The sequence below is a fragment of the Oncorhynchus mykiss genome, chromosome 20 (assembly GCF_013265735.2).
Source record: "Oncorhynchus mykiss isolate Arlee chromosome 20, USDA_OmykA_1.1, whole genome shotgun sequence".
NCBI classification, from domain to species: domain Eukaryota; kingdom Metazoa; phylum Chordata; class Actinopteri; order Salmoniformes; family Salmonidae; genus Oncorhynchus; species Oncorhynchus mykiss.
In genome coordinates, this window is record NC_048584.1 from 7,715,222 (window position 1) to 7,739,872 (window position 24,651).

General features: G+C 45.2%; 1 protein-coding gene across 5 annotated transcripts in view; it reads right to left on the bottom strand.

Moving 5' to 3' along the window:
- Positions 1 to 24,651, bottom strand: part of myocd (myocardin) — a 136,997-nt gene that overhangs the window by 15,937 nt on the left and 96,409 nt on the right. For 4 of the 5 annotated variants that reach the window (XM_036955695.1, XM_036955694.1, XM_036955692.1 and 1 more), the window contains exon 5: positions 3,283 to 3,348. In XM_036955695.1, coding sequence (XP_036811590.1) covers positions 3,283 to 3,348 — 66 coding nt within the window. Of the gene's footprint in view, positions 1 to 3,282; positions 3,349 to 8,187; positions 8,642 to 24,651 lie in introns of those variants that run through there. The other variant, XM_036955693.1, reaches the window with a different exon arrangement.

Consider the following 24,651-nt stretch of genomic DNA (forward strand, 5'->3'; position numbering starts at 1 on the left):
TTTACCCTAATACAATGGCCTGCAACTCATGGTTTACAGGTCACATCAGGCCTGCAAGTCACATTATGCTGTGATGTGTAATTCCTTTTGAAATCCAGCCAGAGTGGGGATATCCAACATTAAGAATGTGTATTCACCCACAACCTGCATTCAGAATGGCTGCTGGGTTGGGAAGACTAAGATATGAGACTACTTAAAGCATTTAAACTGGAACAACCAGTTCAGTAATGGGTGCAATAAATCCAAGTAACATTGGATTTGTTTATCAAAATGTATGTTATTTATATTTGACTAGCATAAGATTAATCAATCAATCAATCAATCAATGTACATGCAAAAACATAGATATTGAAACAAACAATTGTAAAAATCAACCTGCAACAGGTTCAACCTGAGAAATATAATAATGATGGTCATGGTTGTGGTTTAACACTGGTTATTAACACCAACACTGGCATTCTTTTACATCAATGAGTGTTAATTTAACACTTACAGAGTAAATTTAACAACTGAATCAACTCTAGAAATGTTACACTGAAAATCCAACACTGGGTAACACTGGCCAATTTGACACCCTGATTGAACAACAGTATTTTTATAACAACATCTTAAAAAGCAATACCATAGTAGCATAGTGGCACAAAGGAACACCACATCATCACCAAAACTGCCCTCACCAGGATATGAACACGGGCGATTTTGCTGTGAAGGAAGGCAGTAAGAAAGGAAAGGTAGAAAGAAGGAAGAAAGGAAAGATGTATGAGCAATTGACTAGGGCCTTCTGTGCCCTTCCCTAGAGGTTACAGGGATCACCTGCTGGCCTGGTCTGTTCTGGCATGGTTTGTCCTGGCATAGCAGTGGTCATGTTGCTAACCAGCCACATGGGATGCGATGGTGAGATCACCGTCTGCTAATACACCATCTGCCCCGGCCTGTCACTCACTGTGTCCACTTCTCTCACTCTGACTCGTACATGATTCTAACCTGACATAAGGGCTGCAGAAGCTTTATAGAGATGCATGAAGACTACATAAAATAATCTCCAGCACAACACAGCTCCTTCATATCAACTCTCCACGTAATATAAAGTCTGTACAAACAACATATAACAACACTCTCCGTGACGTTAGAGCTGCAGATTACATCACTCTCCAAATGCAACAATTTAAGCACTGTCCAGACACCGAATAACAACACAGCAGGGCATTAGTGTTTTTACACTCCAGACTATTATCTCTTATAGAAACATACCCTGTGGTAGGAGTCAGTCTACTTTACAGTTGGCACCAAGTCAAAACATCCTAAAGCTAAACTAAAACCCGCTATTTACTTTCTGTCTAATTCAAACCTCACTTCAGATCCCGATCCTATGTGCAGTATATGGTGCTATTAATGCAGAGAATAAACTATACAGTACTAATCATAGTTTTTCCATTGGCCCTATGGAATAAAGAAAAAGTACCACATCTAGGGAAATGGAGATTTGTGGTGAAACGACACACTTATCGTGTTAGAGGAGTAGAGGACTTAGAGTGTGTGGACCCTTCCTTCTCTGCCAACCACACGTCAGATTGAGAGGCAGTGTCTCACTCTGTGTGTGTGTGTGTGTGTGTGTGTGTGTGTGTGTGTGTGTGTGTGTGTGTGTGTGTGTGTGTGTGTGTGTGTGTGTGTGTGTGTGTGTGTGCGTGCGCGTGTGTGCGCGTGCGTGCGTACGTGGGTGGGTGTGTGTGTGTGGGTGAGTGCAAGTGTGTGGACTCTTCCTCAGCCAGCCACAAGCCAGAGAGCCCTGAGAGGCCGAAGCAGCACTCTGGGATACTAATAAACACCAGATGTTCCCTGGGTAATATATACACACACCCTACGCCGTGTCCATCTCACACACACACATGCAATCACACACGCACACACTTGTACTTGTACTTGTACACAATACTGATAATGGTATTCGGTCAAAAATGATTGACATTGAAAAACAATATGATTAAATATGAGCCTTATTTACATAATAAAACTGCACAGAATGAGAAATCACATTCTCTCTCCATCACACTGTGAGCGGCTTGGATTTGGCTGCCTAGTCTCTTGTCCTGTGAAGGATAATACATTGTGTGTGTTTGTGTGTGTGTGCAACCAGTGGTAAGTGTGCGAGGGAACGGAATCCAGAGGCCCAGCATGGCCTATCAGTTTCTGGGAGTCTGCCGGAGATAAAGCAGCTAGGGGAAACGTGATTGGTCGACAGGGCAAATACTATTTCAGAAGAATTTTTCGATTGGCCGTTTATCTGCTGATTGTATGCGAGAGGTCCGCAGTACACATGGAAAGGGTTTTTGAAGATTTCTCTGAGTGCCGTCTATTAACACACATTCATGGGCAGCCCCCCCCCCCCCCCCCCCCCCACACACACACACACAAACACACACACACACACTGTGGCAGTGCTAGGCCTCTGGATTGAATTCCCCCTGCACACACACTTACCACTGGTTATCTCACTGCTGGAGCCCCAGTGAAACGAATGTCAAACCGTGCCAGAGAGATAGCATTCAACAACCCTCCATACTACACTACAACCCCCTAACCCCAGCCTGCAGCCGGTTTATAAATACTCATACAAGTGCACTCACACAGGCTACAACTCTGGACTGTATAGTGGAGATGACTCGCGACTGGCTTCTCTCACAGACGTTAGCCAGTTTGTAATATAGCCCTACTTTTATGAGCAGATGAAATATACCGGTTTCGTGGGTGTGTATGTGTGTGTGTGTGTGTGTGTGTGCCCCTTTCTACCTACCTGTCTCCCTGCCTGCCTGTCTGTCAGATACTCCCTTACTGTCTCACTGTCCAAGATGATTCATGGCTTCCACATAGATCACAGAGGTGATCATATATCCGCTATAACATATTATGGGGTTAGAGGTCTAGATCCTAGATCAGCTTAAACATTGTGTTATCAGGATAGATGGGTCTCTGGTTACAGTGTTAAGGACTACGTTGTGTTATCATGAGGTAAGTGCGTCAGCTCGTAGAAGCGAGGCCCATGTAGCGTGTCGTGTTTCATTGCCGTTGTCAGTTGCAAGTTAAATCTCTCTCTTTTTCTCTCGCTCTTTCTCTCTCACTCTCTATAGTAATGCAGTACATGGTGTCACACACACTTATGAGCGGTGTGTGTGTGTGTGTGTGTGTGTGTGTGTGTGTGTGTGTGTGTGTGTGTGTGTGTGTGTGTGTGTGAGTGTGTGTGTGTGCACATGCGCATGACTTCGTGTGTAAAAGAGTGTTACTCACGAGGCATGATGCCTTGGTCTGCAAGCTGCTCTCGAGTCCTCCTCTGCTGAAGTCTTAACTGCAGAACTATAGGGGGAGAGATGGAGAAGGGAGGGAGACAGAGAGATGAGGGAGGGAGGGAGACAGAGAGATGAGGGAAGGGCAGAAAAGGGCGAGGGAAGGAGATACAGAGGAGGGGTAGAGAGACTGAGTATGCTACTAATGTCAGATGAGTACCATAGCAGCAGAGAAAGAATAGTTATGGTTGTGTGACGTTTAGAGAATCGGGTTTGACAGTTTCATGAAGCAACATCAACGAAGTTTCAGTGATAGAACACACCACTGTTTCAAAGTTCTCAAAGTTCTGATGCTCCCGTCCTCAAAACAAGCTTCATGCCAATCTCTCTGTGTGCCAATCTCTCTGTGTGCCAATCTCTCTGTGTGCCAATGACGTAGAAGAGTTGCACAGACACACAAAACAAGGAAGAAATGGCACTGTGGGCTGACAAATATTTCTGTGAACAGGATGCAGGGAATGATGAACACAGCTCCTGGCCTTTAAACAGATCTGCTAGGCAGTGTGTGGTCTGTCAGGGTGTGCGTCTCTCTGTGTTCTGACAAACACACTGGCCCATAACCTCAGCTGGAGGGTCTCACAGTGGCACCCTCCAAGCTGATATTGTGGTATGATGTGTTCTTTCTCTGTGGATCTACTGATTCTCGTTGTGTTTCTCTTTAGGCTTATCACTCTCTAGCTGCTCTGGGGTTGGAGTGGACCGTTGACTGGACAGAGCTGCTACGTAGTCTCAGAGATCTGTTTTATCAATTCGCCATGGGAACACTGTGACACATACCGAGCGATGTTTGAGGAGTGGTGGACACTACCGATGAAACGTTTTTGGTTGAGAGAATGCCAAGAGTGCGCAAAGCTGTCATCAAGGTAAAGTGTGGCTATTTGAAGAATCTAAAATCTAAAATCTATTTTGATTTGTTTAACATTTTTGGGGATTACTACATGATTCCATAAGTGTTATTTCATAGTTTTGATGTCTTCACTATTATCCTACAATGTAGAAAATAGTCAAATTAAAGAAAAACCCTTGAATGAGTAGGTGTTCGAAAAGTTTGGACCAGTAGTGTGTGTGTTGGTCTGTGTGTGTGTGTGTGTGTGTGGTTTGGCTTTATCTCTCGCCCCTCTCAGGCCATCTACTTCTGTTTCATAATGACACACACACACACTTCTCTAAACATCTGGTTGAGTTTACATCCCCGAGCCGTAACCTCCTGACCTGTACATCAGATGGCAAGAGCACAGCCATTCACTCTGACAGGACACTGTGACAAAGTATGTCACAGATACGGTTCAAGTCTAGAGCAAACCATTTTTCAATAGAGTAACCCTTCGAATTAGAGAATCTCTCTCTTTAGCTCCTCGCTTCCTCTCTCTTTCCATCAAGGGATCAGTAACCCACCGCACTGCATCCCAGCCAGGTTTAACACAATTATTCTTAACACCTTATGGATCTATAAATATCTGATTCATATCTTTATAAACAGCTCATAAATAGCCGGTCCAATTGTCAAAAGGGCCTGTGTCCCATGTCAGGAGAGTCTGTTCACTGCTCTGGTGATCTCAATTACTGGCATAGCAATTAACAATGACTGTACAGAAATGTCGATCAGTCTAATCAAATCAAAATGATTCCTGGAGCAGAAAGACACGGCAACACAGTCATAACGACCATGGCACAGCTGTTGTCAAAGCAGCTGCGATGCTCCTGGAGAGGTCAAAGGGTATAGTTAAGGGTTTCCTCCAAAGAGGAGTTCCCCAAACAAGACTACGGTTTCTAACATTTCTTTAACCTGAGCTCTCTCTCTCTCTCTCTCTCTCTCTCTCTCTCTCTCTCTCTCTCTCTCTCTCTCTCTCTCTCTCTCTCTCTCTCTCTCTCTCTCTCTCTCTCTCTCTCTCTCTCTCTCTCTCTCTCTCTCTCCCTCTCCCTCTCTCTAACTCTCTCTCTCTAACGTCTTCCACACATTCACTCACAGTGCCAATAAACACGCACCCTTCTGCTTCCACACACTGTTTAATTTATGGCATTAGGGCCAATCATTTTCAGATCCATCCTCACCCTGTCCTTTGCGATTCTTGGAAGTGTGGTGCCTGTCAGTGTGTAACAGAGTTGGCTCTGAGCTGAGTTATAGTTACTTCCCTGCTTTATATTACCAACAACTGGCCCTCTGAAACCCAACAGAGATAGCACAGACACACCAGCGCTACTGTTAATCACAACTCAGTTCAGGGAGAGAGAGCTATAGAGATACAATACACCGTGTTTACGTAGGGAAGCTTGGTGTTCCAACTGCCAGGTCGCAGTTGTAAATGAGAACTTGTTCTCAACTAGCCTAACTGGTTAAATAAAGGTGAAAAAATAAATATTAAAAATCATTAACATGCTAGATGGACACTACTGGAACGTTACATCAGGGTTTACAACAAGGTTATGTTAACCCTAAACCTAAACCTAGCTCCTAACCCTAACCATTAACGCAATTCTAACCCCAACACTAATTCCAACATTAACCCTCAACCCCCTAGAAGTAGCATTTGACCTGGTGGGGACTAACAAAATGTCCCCAGACGGTAAGAATTGTGGGGGACTTCTGGTCCCCACTAGAATAGTTAAACATATCCACGTCCCCTAGGACCCCTCTGAGATCCTTATCCCTCGCTGCTAGAATATCTCACCGGTAGCAGTTCCCATAGCTTACTGTTGTCGGTGTGAGCATGGAGCTGGCAGTAGTAGAGTTGGGAGTTTGAGTCCAGCATAGGTCACTAAATAAATGTGTTAACTGCGTGTTCACAGCCTAACACAAGCCTCTCTCTCCTTGACAGCCAACCAGCCACGGACCGAGAACATTTCAAATGTCATTTATTGTCCTGGCGACATCCATTTCCATTGACTGGCCAACTTCCTCTAATAAACTGGAACTCCGAACACATAGCATACATGAAAGGGCTGTAACATTACATCACACACAAAAAAAAAACACGTCACCAACTGTAATAACCTCAGCCAGGCTCTCCGTCTCTCTCTCTCTCTCTCTCTCTGTGACCCACCATGTCAGACTAAACAGCCTCCCCATGTCAGCAGTGCAGTAATAACTGGTCTATCAGCCTAATGTGTGTTACACAGCAACACCAAAACACCAAATCCCTGAGCCGCTGCCGTGTGAAAGTCTCTCTCTCTGACCACTACAATGACTTCAGCCCTTACATCTCGCTCTCTCCCCCCGGAGCCCAGAGGTCATTTCCCAGCGCGCGGTTGTTGGTCTAAACAACACAGAGGAAAAGCACAATTTGGCCTGCGATTGCTGGTAAGCAATTACCGCGCCGAGTGCAGAGAGATTTGCGCTGGAGTCAAATAAAGAGAGAGAAAGAGGAGTTGGTAAAAAGCCTTTCAAGTATTGTTGCTCCCTACGTTTTGTTCACAGTGAAATGAATCACTGGATAAAATGCTGCTTGACTATAAACCGTGTGTATCAAACTGTGACAGCAGGACATGGAGAAAGTCCCAAGCATTAGACTGGCTGTGTCTCTGGCTGTGTCTCTGGCTGTCAGTGACATTCCCTTCAGAGAGGGGGCAGTATTGTTCACAGTACAGACATATACATAGAGACAAAAGTTGCAAGATATAGAGTAGACTGCATATACACGAGACATGGAGAGAAGAGAGAGAGATGGAGAGAGACGTTTGTATGTGTGTGTGTTTGTTTAAGTGTATGAGAAAGAACAGAGATAGAGGGAGATACAAGGAGAAGCCCGAACAGCTGCTGTGTGTTAGAAGGGTTTAAAATCAGTACTGTAGTCCACACTGTTCTGAGACAGGCAGGTAAGGTCACCAACACACACCACACATACACACGCGCACACACACACACACACACCGCTCTCATCACAGTCTAATGCTGACAACCTTTAACCTCCCACTACTCTTTCTTCAAAAGCAAACAAGTACGTGAACCTGTACAAGAGAACTCTTGTAAACAAGTGCACAAGGTTGGGGTCGATTCCAATTGAATTCAAATATATTATTTTCAATGAGGATTTTAGCTGTTCTTGAACTGGAATTTTAGTTCACGTCCCGAATGAACAAACTCTAAATGGGATTGATCCCAACCACACACGTACCCGGGCCACACACGTACCCGGGCCACACACGTACCCGGGCCACACACGTACCCGGGCCACACACGTACCCGGGCCACACACGTACCCGGGGTCACTTGTTTTGACTTCTACGAGCGGCTCAACAACAAAGCACCTATACACCAGAGCATCCACAGAGCAGAGCAACGTGATTACAGGGTGTCACCTCTGACGGGTGGTATCCTCCATCAACTCTGTGATGACGGAGTCCCTCTGCTCCTCCTCCACAACATTATCAGTCGGCCCTACGAAATTACACACACCTGTCATCCAACCTCCCTCATCCTGCTGGTACGTACGTCTGTGTGCTCTGCTGCACGGGAGGCAACGCCAATCACACTCTACCACAGATGAAGCATAAAGAAAGAGTACCTGTACTACTGTACACTATCAACAAAATACAAGTACTGACGGTGGGACAATGGCATTGAAACAAATACATGTTCCTTATTCCACGCCAGTGCAAACATTGTATCATATGTTCATGCAGTACATCAACAAAGTGCCAGTCCAAAGGGTTGGATGGACAAATGAATGGACAATTGCATAGGTGATTACCGATAGGTGAGTAGAGATGAAAAGACACATACACACGCACACACACACACACACACGCACGCACGCACGCGCACACACACACACACACACACACACACACACACACACACACACACACACACACACACACACACACACACACACACAGTATAGGATCTTACCTGATCTAAACTTGCTTCGTATCAGTATGGAGTGTTCAGAGCCCAGTAGAGTCATAATGTCCCAGTATGGTTCCAGTGTTCAGGAGGGAAAAATAAAACTGGGACAAGCGACGGGACAGGACACACAATTTCACTTCAACGACCCTGCCTCTTCCTGGGACCGGAGACCGAGACCAGAGCTGGCCAAACGCTCGTCATCAACAACACAACAGCTATTACAAGAAAATAAGAATAAACGGTGGTGTAGCTCTCGTATCTCTTCACTCCTCTCTCTCTCTCTATTCTCTTCTCTATCTCACTCCTTCTCTCTCCCTAGGGTAGCTGTGGGAGTCGGACAGTGAGGCAGACAGCCAGGCTTTGGTCCCATGTAGCTCTGAGCTCTGAGTCTCCACGCCAGAGAGAGTAAGTAGAGTGATATGCCCTCTGCTGGGAGGAGCTAACCACTGAGGCTTCCCATAGCCCTTCCCACAGTTCCCCTAACCCCTCTTCCAGTAGGTAATGATGTCCTCTGCACAGAGGGACTAGGAACTAAAAGTTCCAGTAGCTCCTCCTCCTAGGGAGAGGGAGCCAAGAGGACTCCAGGCTGGAGGGCTGGACTGGAGACTCCCCCAGACCTTCTGAATATGTTACTGCTCTGACACAGACATGCTTAGACACACACATATACATGTACATAGACAAACAAGCTGATATACTGACTGTACACAACCCCCACCCCAACAAAACATACACAATCCCTTTAGACTATCACACAAGGGAGGAATATAAAGCTTTAAAAAAAAGGCACACTACCTGTGTCATAATGACTGACGTTGATGTGTACAGTGAGAAGTAGTATGACTCCCTGGTCGATAATCAACAAGGCTTCCCTTCCTCCATCTCCCACATACCAGCCTAGCATTTGTCAGTTTCTGTTCTCTCTCTCGCTCTCTCTCTCTCTCTCTCTCTCTCTCTCTCTCTCTCTCTCTCTCTCTCTCTCTCAACACACACACCAATCTGAGCTGTGTGCCTGCTCTCCTCAGAGACAACATTAAAATCTCCCCAACAACTGTTTTAAAGATCATTCAGGGCTAGTCTTACACATCTCTCAACACTCAACCCACTCACATCATCACTCACCTCTCCATTCCCAACTCCTCGAGGCCTCGTTCAGCTCAGATCATATAAACTGACATACAGCTACAAAACGTACTTTACTCAACTACACTCACAGAGGCCTTGCTTCGGGAACTTCAGCTAACGTCCGACTCCTATAACATCTTAGTTCAGTTCCACGTGGCCGTAGCTGGTGTCCATGGCTGCTGTTGGTCTGACAGGGCAGCAGGTGTTAGTGTGTGTGTTGTTTCAGAAGGCTACTGTTCTTCTCCCTGCAGATGAATAAAGCCTTCACCGGCTACAGCTGGGAATGTGGCTGAACGCTCCTGATGCCACTGTCACTGTGCCTTAGCCTTGGCTGCTCCCATCTCTGGGTCCTACAGGATCTGGCCCAGTTCATACACAGCTGCAAGCTGCACACATCAAACCTATCCAAAGTTTTAAAAAAACACAGTGTCGGATAGACTACATCTCCTCACAATGAAATTCCTAGAACCCCAGCGGAACATTTTACACAAAAGGCTACTTGGGTTTAATGACTAAGGAATTCACACACACACGTTTATTAATTTAAAACAATAAATGACATTAAATTGAAAATCGTAGCTGCTGGCCATGGCTATGACGTGTGTTGGACTGGACTCTCATAGACTTACAATAGTAAAGTCAAATATTTATGTAAGGACATCTTGGGCTGCAAATCCACTGGGTTCCCTCTGACAGTCCTGGGCACTCAGTGCCTTACACACACACACCAAACATGCACACGCACACACGCACACACACACAGACACCAGACACACACACAGACACACACACAGACACACACACACACACACACACACACACACACACACACACACACACACACACACACACACACACACACACACACACACAGCTCCTGGCCTCCCTAATTAGCAGGTGAGAGTGCTTAAAGGGAGGGTTGGTGTTTGGGTCTGACAGTGTACACACAGCATGGGAGGGAGATTCCTGGGGAGGTCACCCAGTCCTGGACTAATTCTCCCCTTTAATTGGGCCGTGTGTCAACGGACGTGACAAGTCTCATCTGACCTGTCTGGAGCCTCCGTATACTCTGTGTGTGTGTGTGGTGTGTGTCTCCTCAGGAAGAGATTCATTACCTTGGGGTTATGATTTATGTTTGTGTACATAGTACAGCATTAACTGGCCAACATACCCTCTACACGGTATAATGGTCATTTTAGATACGCTACACTGTCATAATACAAGTCATGTGTACTCAGTGCCAATAACATACAGTACTGTTTTTCAGCAAGGTTAATGAAGAACTACACTAGTGCAGACAGCTTTATCAAAAAAGGAATATTATGAACATTTAGTGTACACTTGCTTTCTAGTGTTACAGATACAGGGGGAAATGTTTCATTTAAAAGTTGAGAGTTAAAAAAAAATGGAATAATTTGAAGTGAAAATGATGTATAAAACCTAGGATGAACTTTGACACAATGACTAGTCAGACCAATCAACAATAAAGTTTGCATGGATGAACTGTACAGAACAGTTTCTTTCATTTCAAAACAATGGCACTAACCCAGCCTTTGTTCATTTCACGACACTCTTAGAAGAAAAGGTGCCTGGAAGACCCTTCTGGCTTGCCACACTGGCGGAACCTTTCCAGCTGAAAAAGGGGTCTTTAAAGAACCCTTTGGAACCTTTTTGTGATGGGAGGGGTTTCATTTGTAATAATATAGAGGTGGCAGTCTATCAGATTGGAGGCGTGACTTTCACATAGTTATTTTTGGTCAACCGTTAGCGTAAATGTGATCGTGTTAAGTTTGTACAATGCAAGTTCTAATGTTCCTTGAATATTTATGCATGTTACATATTCTAATATAGTATTAACATTGCTGATTCCCACTTTGGGATTTGCATAGGCTCTTGAGGAAGTCATACAGTTCTGTCAGCCTCACTGAAGCTACAAATCTGTCCCTGTTTAACCTTAACATGTGATGACAATACAACAGAACAGGTGAACAGGAATGACAGCCTCACTGAGCCACGCCTCAATTCAAGGCTTCCCCCAGGAGCCCCTCAACTAACCAAGGTGCAAATATGAACTATTGACAAGCAATTGTTACTTGTGGAACTCCAGGGTTTCTCGAGTCCCCAATATTTCTTAGAGTGTACACTGCACAGTGCAATACTGGGACCCAGTTTTTTCCCCTCAAAATAGCCACTGATAGGAAGTATTGCATGCTTCACAGCTTTGACATACAGCATCTCTGTGAATGGATTCCAGTTGTCGCTCGACCATTTGTCAACCAGTGTATGTAAAGGAAGTGTGGTGGATTGTAGTAGTCTGAATCATATCACAAGTGTTTTATACCATGGTAACTACCCTCTCCCTGCTCCCTATCCTCCCTCCTCCTCTGGGAGGGAGGAGAAGCAGCAGCCTGCTGGGCTGTGAGGCTGACTGGAGACTAGAGACAGAAAAGCAAAGGAAATCACTGTGTCTCCCCTAGAGGAGACCTGGGCCAGGGTGATGAGGAGGAGAGGAGACGCAGTAGAGGGGAGAGGAGGAGAAGGAGAGAGTGGGAGAGGAAGGGGAGAGGAGGCCAGAGTGAGTGAAGAGGTTTGTCATGGCAGAAGTGGCCTGGAGACGGTGGGGGGTCTGAGGTGTGTATGTCTGTCTGCAAGCGTGCGTCGGTGTGTGTGCGTATATATTTCCAACTGTTCATGTGTGTGTGTGTGTGTCTGTGTGTATGTGTAGGGGAGGGCAGACATAGCAGCCGTTCCAGCCCTAACAGCAGCAGCTGGCTCTTATCTGTCTGAGAGCCATAGGTCTCCGTTTCAGACGGGACTCCTTTAATGGCTACACCCCCTCTGCTTACTGTCCCTGGCCAGGCCCACAGTACCAGAGAAACATGTACACTCTCCTCAGGTAAACACTCCCAGAGGAGGACCAATTAAATCATATATCAGAAACACAAGCCACGCAGGACTACCAGGCTGGTTTACATAGAAGCCATGCAGGACTACCAGGCTGGTTTACATAGACGCCACGCAGGACTACCAGGCTGGTTTACATAGAAGCCACTCAGGACTACCAGGCTGGTTTACATAGAAGTCACGCAGGACTACCAGGCTGGTTTACACAGAAGCAACGCAGGAATACTAGGCTGGCTTACATTGAAGCCACCCAGGACATCCAGGCTGGTTTACACAGAAGCCACGCAGGACTACCAGGCTGGTTTACATAGAAGTCACGCAGGACTACCAGGCTGGTTTACATAGAAGTCACGCAGGACTACCAGGCTGGATTACATAGAAGTTACGCAGGACTACCAGGCTGGATTACATAGAAGTCACGCAGGACTACCAGGCTGGATTACATAGAAGTCACGCAGGACTACCAGGCTGGATTACATAGAAGTCACGCAGGACTACCAGGCTGGATTACATAGAAGTCACGCAGGACTACCAGGCTGGTTTACATAGAAGCCACGCAGGACTACCAGGCTGGTTTACTATACATCACCTTTGCAAATGACATGGAAACAAGGAAATCTCAGAAAATTGTGTTTTAGAGTATCCTGTTACTCCTATTACAGTACATGTGTTATCTGGGAAGAAAGGGACACTGCAGGGTGATAATAGGTCTGATTTTAGGCTGGATTAGTCAACACTGATAGGCCTGAGAATGATTCATACTTTTATCAGAGCAAATCGGCCTTATCAGAGAAACACAAACGTTCTCACGACCAGAGGGAAGAAATGGGGAGACAGAAGAAGAGAGGGGGGGGGAACATAAACGACAGAGTAGCACAGACACAAAGACTGGGGGAAAGGTAGAGAGAGTAATAGAGGCAGAGAGAAAGAAGACAGAGATAGCAAGAAAGTGAGACAGTAAGAGAGATAGAAAGAAAGGGAAAGAGTGTTTGAGACAGATTCAGTGCCAAAAGAGGGTTATAAACCCCAGTCTGGCGCTGTTCTGTGCTGGGTTCTCATTAAGGTTCCAAAGAGAACACACAGAACCCAAACTAGACGTGACAGATAGGAGGGCTGGGGCCAACAGATTCCCAGGACTACTGTAACTCTCTCCTTTAATTTTTGTCTCTCGCTCCCTATTTCTCTGTCAATGTCTCTCTGTCCCCCTCTCTAACAACATTTCGGACTCTTTCTCAACCCGCCCCCCTCTCTCTCTCTACACTCTGTCAATCTTTCTATTGTTCTCCCTCAACCTCACAGACCCTGGGATCAGAGGGTTGAACGTGTGAGCCGGGGCTATCTTTCCCTCCCCTTATCTATCCTTATCTCCCCTTTCTCTCTCCATCCATCTCTCTCGCAGTCCCTTGGCTGCAGCCAATCTGAATGGAATCCCAAAACACAACAACGGGTGCGATCACACCATCCCGGACCCAGATTGAAGCCGTCTCATGCTAAAGCAAAACAGCAGGGATATTATTTGGTGTCTTTGTGGTTGTTTAGAGTTTGGCAATTGACTTTGCCTCCACTTCAGTCTGGGACGGCTGGCACGTGGCCACAAGGAGAGGAGGAGAGGAGGGAGAGCAGCGAGATATGCCTGGAGGCATCAGTAGAGAAGGCCCTGCTTCACTACGGCTTAGGCCTAACTCCTGGTTATTATCGTGGGCTTTGCGAGGTATTCCCAAAAACCTCTGTACACTTTAATATCTGAAAATGTAATAACTCCCGGTCGACTTTGTTGTTGTTAATGTGTGTCTATGACTAATAGTTTTTGATGGATGGAAAGCACTTCAAAAAGAGATACGATTTAGGCTATTCCAAAATGAGATTCCTCTGGCTTCAACAAGTGAGTATCAGACAATCATATTTGGAGCTGCTGGATCGTGAGTCATTAGTTAAGACTTAAAGCACGAGGCTTCCAGTCAGTGTCATTCCTGTCACTCTCACCAGCCCTCACAGACATGAGTTGGAAGGAGAGGAAAGAAAAACTCTCCAAACAAGGTACAATAGCAGATCCAGGAAAGGAGATAAAAGAGAATGGATAGAACGGATGGACAGAGAGAAAAGATAGACGTGTAAGAAAATAAAATATATGGAAAGAGTGGATAGAAAAAAAAGGATGGTAGACAGCAGCTAGAGAGAAAGCAGGGATAAAGAAAAGGGATTTCTAGAGAGGATGGACACCTTTCCAACAAGTCCGTTTGTCAAATGTCTGCCTGCCAGAGCTACCCCGGTCAACTGTTAGCGCTGTCATCGTGAAGTGGAAACGTCTTGGAGCAACATCGGCTCAGCTGTGAAGTGGTAGGCCACACAAGCTCACAGAACGGGACCGCCGAGTGCTGAAGTCGTCTGTCCTAGGTTGCAACACTCACTACCGAGTCCCAAACTGCCTCTGGAAGCAACATCAGTACAAGAACTGTTCGTCGGGAGCTTCATGAAGCGGGTTTCCGTGGCCAAGCAGCCGCACAAAAGCCATGCGAAATGCCAAGCTTTGGCTGGAGTGGTGTAAAGTTCACCGCCATTGGACTCTGGAGCAGTGGAAACGCTTTCTCTGGAGTGATGAATCACACTTCTGGCAGTCCGACGGGCTAATCTGGGTTTGGCGGATGCCAAGAACTGAAGTTGGTGGAGGAGGAATAATGGTCTGGGGCTGTTTTTCATGGTTTGGGCTAGGCCCCTTCGTTCCAATGAAGGGAAATATTAACACTACAGCATACAATGACATTCTAGAAGATTCTGTGCTTCAAATTTTGTAGCAACAGTTTGGGGAAGGACCTTTCCTGTTTCAGCATGACAATGCCCATTGCTCAAAGCGAGGTCCATACAGAAATGGTTTGTCGAGATCGGTGTGAAAGAACTTGACTGGCCTGCACAGAGCCCTAACCTCAACCCCGTCCAACACCTTTGGGATGAAATGGAACGCCAACTGCGAGTCAGGCCTAATCGCCCAACATCAGTGCCCGACCTCACTAATGCTCTTGTGGCTGAATGGAAGCAAGTCCCCGCAGCAATGTTCCAACATCTAGTAGAAAGCCTTCCCAGAAGAGGGGAGGCTGTTATAGCAGCAAAAGGGGGACCTACTCCATATTAATACCCATGATTTTGGAATGAGTTGTTCAACAAGCAGGTGTTCACAAACTTTGGTAATGTGGTGTATTTATCTTTCCGTGTCTCCCGAGCGGGTCCTACACTTCCAAACGGTCTGGCTGAAATGAGCTGTCAACCGGGACGTTTTCTCACTCAACGAACAGAGACCAGGGCTATGTTATTGTTGGTAAGACCCAATGCTCCATCAACCCCCCTCCGTCACGTCACACATCAGTATAGAGAAGGTAGACGTCCCCCCCTAACTTCTGATTCAGGGTCAGATCTTCACATTCCCCTAATAGTTAAGGTTTTGATTGACAGTCGGGGTAACCTTACCCTAGACCTCTGCTTAAGGTTGCTGATGATGTTTCTTTGACAGAGTGATGTAGTTAAAATATACCCCAAGGCACAGATCAAGGATCAGCCCCCCCCCCCCCCCCCCCCCCCCCCCCCCCCCCAGTGCAGGAATATGGCAGCCACGGGCCACATGCAGCTCTCCGAGTCGATCACTGTTATCTGTTGGAACGGATTCCACTTGACTCCTCAGGACACACACACACACACACTTATTAATAGGCTTGAAAGGGTGTGTGTGTGTGTATGCGTGCCTGCGCGCACCTGAGTGTGTGTGTTCTTATCTTCACTCTAAGACATTCATCAGGAATGACACTTTCTGCCATTTTGCGTTCAAACTAAACACACAGCTCCATGTTCTGTCTCTGTTCCTCAGGATGTTGAGAGGCTTGACTTATGCAAGTTGTCAGTAAGAAATTACACCGTCGTCACGCTGCCCGATTGATTTGGTACACTGCGTTTTTATTATTTCCCCTGCGATAGGTAATTTGGTCAAACAAACCTCTCTTTCTCTCCTGCTTCCAAAACCTGAAACAACAAAGGAGGACCAATAGCTACAGAGTCATGCTTTTAACTCCCAGGGGACAGTCACTGCACTTTAAAAAAAAAAAAATGCTGGGTTAAAAACAACCCAATTTGTGTTCTTTGGTAACCCGGCGCTGGGTAAATATTCGACTGAACACACGACGGGTGATTTTGACCCAGACAGTTGGGTGGCACGAATAACCCAACATGTTGGGATTACCCAAACATGGGTTAATTTACCCATTAGTTGGGTACTTTTTACTTTCATGCTGGGTTTTGAATGCATTTTCAGGAGGCGCGGCTTATTAGGCGTTTGGCTTTCAGATCAATCTTATTTCCCACCCGTGAGAGGAGTCATTCCTGTTCATCACGTTACGTTTACATGCTGTAAATGGCATTTTTCCTTCATTTTTCTACTAGAATATTAAGATGATCTATTACATATTATAATAAGGCGGTATCTATCCAACAATGGGATTTGCATAGGCTTTTAGGTAAGTGATACACTTCTGTAAGCCTTATTGAAGCTACAAAAATGTAAATGTTCAACCTTAACATGTGATAACTATACAACAGAACAGATGAAATTACATCTACTCTCAACAAACAACTATGTGAAAGCCACCCCCCCTTACTCAACTGGGGCGGCAGGGTAGCCTAGTGGTTAGAGCATTGTACTAGTAACTGGAAGGTTGCAAGTTCAAACCCCCGAGCTGACAAGGTACAAATCTGTTGTTCTGCCCCTGAACAGGCAGTTAACCCACTGTTCCTAGACCATCATTGAAAATAAGAATTTGTTCTTAACTGACTTGCCTAGTTAAATGAAGGTAAAATAAATCTTCCCGCTGGGTCATATCTCAATAACCCAGCATTAACAACCCAACCGTGCTCTTTTTAAAGAAAACAACCCAACTAAGTGACGGAAAATAACTGTATTAGCTCTCAACTCCAATGCACACACACACCATCACACACACACACACACACACACCATCACACACACACACACACCATCACAAGAAGCAGTAACTGTATTAACCTCTGCACACTGCTCTTGCCAGCGTGGTTTTGGAAACTTGCATTACTGTGTTATTTGAAGGTAATTGGATAAACTGAAGCTGATTCTGTGTACTCGGATAATCAGATTATGAACCAGAGCGTAAATGTTGGTTTTGACCTCATTGGCTATGACAGTATCCATGTCCAGGACGCATTCTGCCTTTGGGACCCGATTCAGGACCAGTGACCCAGTAGATTTGTAGTGGTTAACATGAACAATTATAATTCATTATTCATTCATTATTTACATGTAGGCATTCTACTGTAAAACAGCTCCTAAATGCTAAAAGGTACACATGTGATGTACTGTCCATAGAGACATCATGCAGTAAGACCAAAGAGGCCCTACCGCAGAACAAAGCATGTAACAGTTGCTCCGAGATCAGGGACACACCTTCCCTAACCCCTGCGCTCATCTGATCACACACGCATATTCCACTAGCTCAACGGATCACATACAGACACACACGCGCACACACACACACACACACACACACACACACACACACACACACACACACACACACACACAAACACACACACACGCACACTCCCGTAGCCTTGCTCAGATCGGACTCACAACGTGGGCCGTGCAGGGTGAGATTGTGTAGTGTGTCACCACGACCAGAGGTGTCATACTGTCTCCCTCTCCTCTCCCCGCCAGGGTGAGGGATGATATTACTGGATGCCTGTCGGCTGAGCAGTGGACCAAAGCCATGATCAGAAACCAGAGGACTTACAGACGCCACACGGGAAGGAGGAGGAGCGGGGAGCAGGGGGAAGAGGGGAAAGAGAAGGAGAAAGGGGGATGAAACAACAACCAAAATTCAGCCTAGAGCATAGACTAATGGTGTTCCAGGGACAAGCTTACATTCCAGGTCATCATTAAACACTAGCCTGTCTGAATTAACCCAATAGGATAAATATATATTTTTTAAATGCCTGTTACCTTCCCAAAAGGCCTACAATACAGTAGATCAGACACCCCATTGGTAGTCCAATGAATGCCACACACAGTACACAACCCAACCCCCAAACACACACTCTCTCCAGCGCCTCTCTGATAAGCCCTTGGCAGGTGTCAGCTGTCTGAGGAGGCTCCTGGGGGAGAGACTCCCTGATTACCCCTCTGGCTGACTGACTGATTTGACAGCCATGTCTGTTTCTCTGCCTCTGGTGGGATACACCTTGCCACAGTGTTGACAAGGAGGCCATTCACCAACAGCATACTTCACACAGACCTGCTAACTGACTGCTGTGCGTGTGTGTGTACGTCCATGTGCACGCGCGTGTATGTGTCTGTCTGGGGGTCTGAAAACTTGACAGTTAAAGAAATGTTTCTGTCTCTCGAGACCCTATCTTGGCCGAGGCAGCACTTCACTCACTGCACATCAACTTTATCTACCGACTCTGACTTGGAATCAGACAGCGAGTGATTTGCAAGAGGAGTAAAAGATACTGGATTAGTGAGACAGAATCAGAGACGAAAGTTGTTGTTATCTGTGTGAATGTGTCTGTTTTAGTAATGGAGCCATTAGCAGAGGAGATAACACACAGCTTGCTCTGGGAGAGTGTTTTCACCTCTTGACTTCCAGGGGAAATCTACCGCCTGGGTATAACAGTCAAACCAGGCCCACCACTGAGACAAGAGTTTAAACACACATAGCACCATACCATTTCCAGGGCCCATTGTACAAAATAGAATGTTCCATTTGCAGGTGAAGAAAAGCCATCTCGTCGCCTTGGCCCAATGTACTGGTATGCCAAACCAAACATAATTTATTCATATTACAAATACCAAAGCCAGTCTGCCGTATTCTTAGTAAATATTGAGTTGGTCCAGCACAGTGATGCGTCTCCTCAGGACCTCACATTTATGAAATCTCATAAAAACATGGGTGGTTTTTCAGTGTGGGAGAGGTTGTAGTGTCCCCTGAGAGACAGACTTCTGAGTGAGGTGGTGTGTGTGTGTGTGTGTGTGTGTGTTGTCTGTCATATGTGTGTGTCGTGAGTGTGTGTGTTGTGTGTGTGTGTGTGTGTGTGTGTGTGTGTGTGTGTGTGTGTGTGTGTGTGTGTGTGTGTGTGTGTGTTGTCTGTCGTGATTGTGTGTGCGCCCATGTTTGTGTGTATGTGACCTTGTGTTGTAGGGCTTGGCTGTGTATTTAGGTGGAACATTGAGCAGCATGGAGGTTCTTATCACCCCTGTCTGTTTTGGAGGGGAACATACATCGCCTGCCTGGAGGGATTGCTGCCTGGCCTAGCCTGGAATGTCCTGCTGGAAACGTCTGCTATTGGCTGAACACGACAGGTCACCTGTCAGGATGCTGGTCAAACTCCACGCAGACAGAAGACGTGAGTGTAGAGGAGATAAATAAGAAGATATTCAGTAGGTTTCTGGGCAGATACAGAGAGCGGAGAGATGACTGGGGAGGAAGATAAGAAGAAAAACATTCAAGAATACGAGATGTTCAATTCCTGTGTGACAGACTGGCTTTCAAACCCAGGTTGTCCATGCAACTCAAGTCTAGCCATTATAGCTCTGGGAGAGAACACAAGTCCTCAGGTTTCAGCCAAAATTGCTCAACACTCATTGAACTGCCTTCAGTGCAGTGGGTCTACTAGTAGGTCTTGTTTTAACACAGTGTCCATGTCTGACAAACATTGCTGTTTTGATGTACTGTATCACATGCAGCCAAGAACAGAATTTGCAAACAGTTTCTTCCTCACTCTACCATCCCTCCTCCTAATTGAATTGGAAAGCCTACTTGCAAACAAGTCAATATCACAAGACAGTGGTCCATATAAAACAAAAGCAAACCTTTGACACAAAACCCAAATCCTTCTTAAAATCCTCTTCAATTTGTATGAAAATTCCACTCAGGTGTGTTGGAGATGATGGGAATGTAAAATAAATAAAGAAGTAGCATCAAAGTAGCAGAGACATCCCAAAGACATAATTGCAGACCAGCCATTTTGACCTGTGATGAAGAGTCAGCTGCATGCGTCACTGATAGGATCTCCAAAGCAATGGCTCTGGCCGACCAACATCTCAATATATGAGTTGGTATTCTGTTGTTTTTGCTCTAGCCAATTCCCATAGTCAAGCGGCTGGTATGTCAGCTGAAACCTTTAAAAATACGAGCCTCACAGCCTCTCTGCCGTGTTTTGTTTGGCCTTTGGGATAGGCAGCTTTCAGGAGACATCTGAGGCAGCATGTGTTGGATTCTCTGCTCTCCACTTTAATGAAGACCACATCCATAAACAGACGAGGAGGCTGGGTCTATTGGACCGACTGGGTGTGTAAAGGCCTACCAACCCACTGCACTGGTTCATTCTACTGTATCTGCAGGTGAACCACACGTTGGCTCTATTGTGGGAGGTAAGAGATGGAGTCGACATTTCACTCGATCGTCTCCCAAAGCACCCTGTGTACAAGTGTAGTTTGCAGCTACATCAAGAGAATAGAGGTGAGGAGCGAAACTGGGATGTCCTTCTATTAAACACCATGGAGCTTTTACAACGTCGTCTTTGGAAGAACAATTTCCAGACTTATCTAACCGCCGTGAGCCTCATTCCAAACACCTGTTGAGGTTTGGTTGCCTGAAAATTCAAAATCCTTGTGCTTTCCGCCTGCCTCACTGACTATGGTAGGTCCCTAGGACAGGTGGGAAGGTTCTGAGGCATACATGCCTTCATGCTGGGAGGGAAATCATAAACAGATTATATAACTTTTTTTTTTTACAGAATAATAAAAGTGCCTTGATGTTGAGAGTCTGTGTTGTTGTCTGCCACACAAATCACATTGCCTCAAAGTGCACCAAAAGGAGGCATGGCGACGCCATTTTGTGTTTGTTGGCCTGCTTGTTGATATGAGTTCTTTATACCCTATAATTGTTTTGATTTACTGATCATTGTCCAGGGTACCGGGATGTCTAGGGCAGGTCTCTTTGTGCACTCCTATCATCCACAGCATGTCTATAATCACAACCATGTGCTTTCCCATTCAAATTAACATATGGTTCTAACTTTCCCCCTATTTTGACTAATACATACCTGGGTTGCTGACTAGTAAAACCGTAAAATGAATTCTTCTTTTGTTATTTGCAACACATGAGTATGGTTTGGGAGTGGGGAGTGGAGAGGGAGGAATGTTACTGAGAATGATTTCACCTTGCATGCAACCTCTCTCCATCTCTCTCTCCCCTTTATTAATAGTCCGATTGTGTACCTTTGTTACACAGTTGGTAGCACAGAAGATGTTTCAATTCTCCTCTGGTTTTCTCTGTGTCTTTGGTTTTAGCAGCTGTAACTCTCTATCATTCTAACATCTTTATCGGGCTTATATGGCAGAGAAAAGATTTTGAAACAGTGAAGAAGGAAGCCCCGCATCGAAAACAGAAGACACAATCAATTTCATATGAGAACTTCCTCATATAGCATTCATCCATTCACATACGGTGCATTCGGAAAGTACTCAGGCCCCTTTTACTTTTTCCTCATTTTGTTATGTTACAGCCTTATTCTAAAATTGATTATTTTTCCTCATCACGATACCCCATAATGACAAAGCAAAAACAGGTTTTAGACATTTTTGCTAATTTATTTAAAATAAAAAAACAGAAATACCTTATTTACATAGGTATTCAGACTCTTTGGTTTGAGGCTCAAAATTGAGCTCAGGTGCATCCTGTTTCCATTGATCATCCTATAGATGTTTCTACGACTTGATTGGAGTCCACCTGTGTTAAATTCAATTGATTAAACATGATTTGGAAAGGTACACACCTGTCTATATAAGGTCCCACAGTTGACAGTGCATGTGCAAAACAGTGGAAAAACAAGCCATGAGGTCGAAAGGAATTGTGTTGAGGCACAGATCTGGGGAAGGGTAGAAAACATTTCTGTTTACGGGTGAAGGGCCTTGGTCAGGGAGCTGACCAAGAACATGATGGTCACTCTGACAGAGCTCCAGAGTTCCTCTGTGGAGATGGGAGAACCTTCCAGAAGGACAACCATCTCTGCAGCACTCCACCAATCAGGCCTTTATGGTAGAGTGGCCAGACGGAAACCAATCCTCAGTAAAAGGCACATGACAGCCCACTTGGAGTTTGCCAAAAGGCACCTAAAGGACTCTCAGGCCATGGTAAACTAGATTCTCTGGTCTGATAAAACCAAAATTGAACTCTTTGGCCTGAATGCCAAGCGTCACGTCTGGAAGAAACCTGGCACCATCCCTACGGTGAAGCATGGTGGCAGCATTGAGCTTGAGAGGATCTGCAGAGAAAAATGGGAGAAACTCCCCAAATACAGGTGTTTCAAGCTTGTGGCGTCATACCCAAGAAGACTCAAGGCTGTAATCGTTGCCAAAGGTGCTTCAGCAAAGTACTGAGTAAAGGGTCTGAATACTTATGTAAATGTGATATTTCACTTTTTTTCAGTAGTGTGTATAGATTGATGAGGTAAATAAAACAATGTAATCAATTTTAGAATAAGGCTGTAACGTAACAAAATTTGAAAAAAGTCAAAGGGTCTGAAACTTTCCGAAGGCACTGTATATTAAGTCGTAAAGCATAAGTGACACCTCATTTGATGTCAAAATCAATGTTTTGCTTGTGCTTTTTTAAAATCAGTTTTTCTTTGTCATTATGGGGTATTGTGTGTAGATTGATATATTTTTTATATTTTTTATCCATTATAGAATAAGGCTGTAACGTAACCAAATATGGATAAAGTCAAGGGGTCTGAATACTTTCCGAATGCACTGTTAATGCCACACATATTATCAATAACTGAGAATTCAGAATGATCTCTATATCTTTGTCTCCTTCTCCCAGAGTGGAATGAGGTCTCTCTCTTTCGTTTCTCCTCTCCCGTGAGCTGGATCAGAGCTGTATATTGTGTTTCTGTTTTCCTTTCCACTGAGTGGATTTCTCTCCTTGGTAAAAATTCACCATCTAAAGCTCTTGTATCCACAATACAACACCTGGAAAAAGAAACTCTCCGTTAATCTCCGCTGCCCTAAGAATCTGATGTGTTTAAAGCGCTAGCTCCTGTCTACCAAACCACATGTGAGAGCTGGGCCAGCAGCGTAGCGCACTGTGGCAGGCTAGCAGGAGCACACAGCTCTTTGTTTTACAATAACTCTGTGGGTTAGATTCAGGTCATTGTGGCCTTTCTTGACTGAGTGCATTGTTTAATATGCCACTGTTAAATATCTAATAATAGAATACACTGGAAGTGATGGCCTCATATTTATCGGCAGAGTGGGAGGCGATGGTTCTGCAGAAAGATTTTAATTCCGGATATGTTTCACCTTCCTGGTGAAGGGCTGATGAATTAATAAACATGCCGTGCCTTAGATTAGATCAATGGCAATGTTTACGCAACGGCATTTAATCATACCGTTTCGCCCTGATTACTGGTACTGCCGAGACTATATGCTGCGAACTTAAGCTACCCAAATCTTTACTCACTTTGTGTGTGTGTGTGTGTGTGTGTGTGTGTGTGTGTGTGTGTGCGTGTGTGTGCATGTGTGTGTGTGTGTGTTTGACACAGACCAAACAACAAAGTTAACATCAATTCCAGGTAACCTTTAAGCTTCTTTAATGAAGTTAATTGGTCCGCCTCTAGTGATAGATGATTTGGAGGCAACAATTGCTCTCTTAATTCACCCACATTAATCCATGATTTCCTATTTTGTCAAACCCCTAAGCCCGATCCATAGTATTTCCATCTGATTGCTACTTCCCTGTTGGCAGAGGCTTAGGTGAGCAATAGCTTTCAATTACCTCTTAATTCAAATCAAATCAAATGTTATTTGTCACATGCGCCGAATACAACAGGTGTAGACCTTACAGTGAAATGCTTACTTACGAGCCCCTAACTGACAATGCAGTTTAAAAAAATACGGATAAGAATAAGAAATAAAAGTAACAAGTAATTAAAGAGCAGCAGTAAAATAACAATAGCGAGACTATATACAGGGGGGTACTGGTACAGAGTCAATGTACAGGGGCACCGGTTAGTTGAGGTAATATGTACATGTAGGTAGAGTTATTAAAGTGACTATACATAGATGACAACAGAGACTAGCAGCGGTGTAAAAGAGGGGGAGAGGAGAGGGGAGCAGTGCAAATAGTCTAGGTAACCATTTGATTAGCAGTTCAGGAGTCTTATGGCTTGGGGCTAGAAGCTGTTTAGAAGCCTCTTGGACCTGGACTTGGCGCTCCGGTACTGCTTGCCGTGCGGTAGCAGAGAGAACAGTCTATGACTAGGGTGGCTGGAGTCTTTGACAATTTTTAGGGCCTTCCTCCGACACCGCCTGGTATAGAGGTTCTGGATGGCCGGAAGCTTGGCCCCGGTTGTTGTCGGTGACCA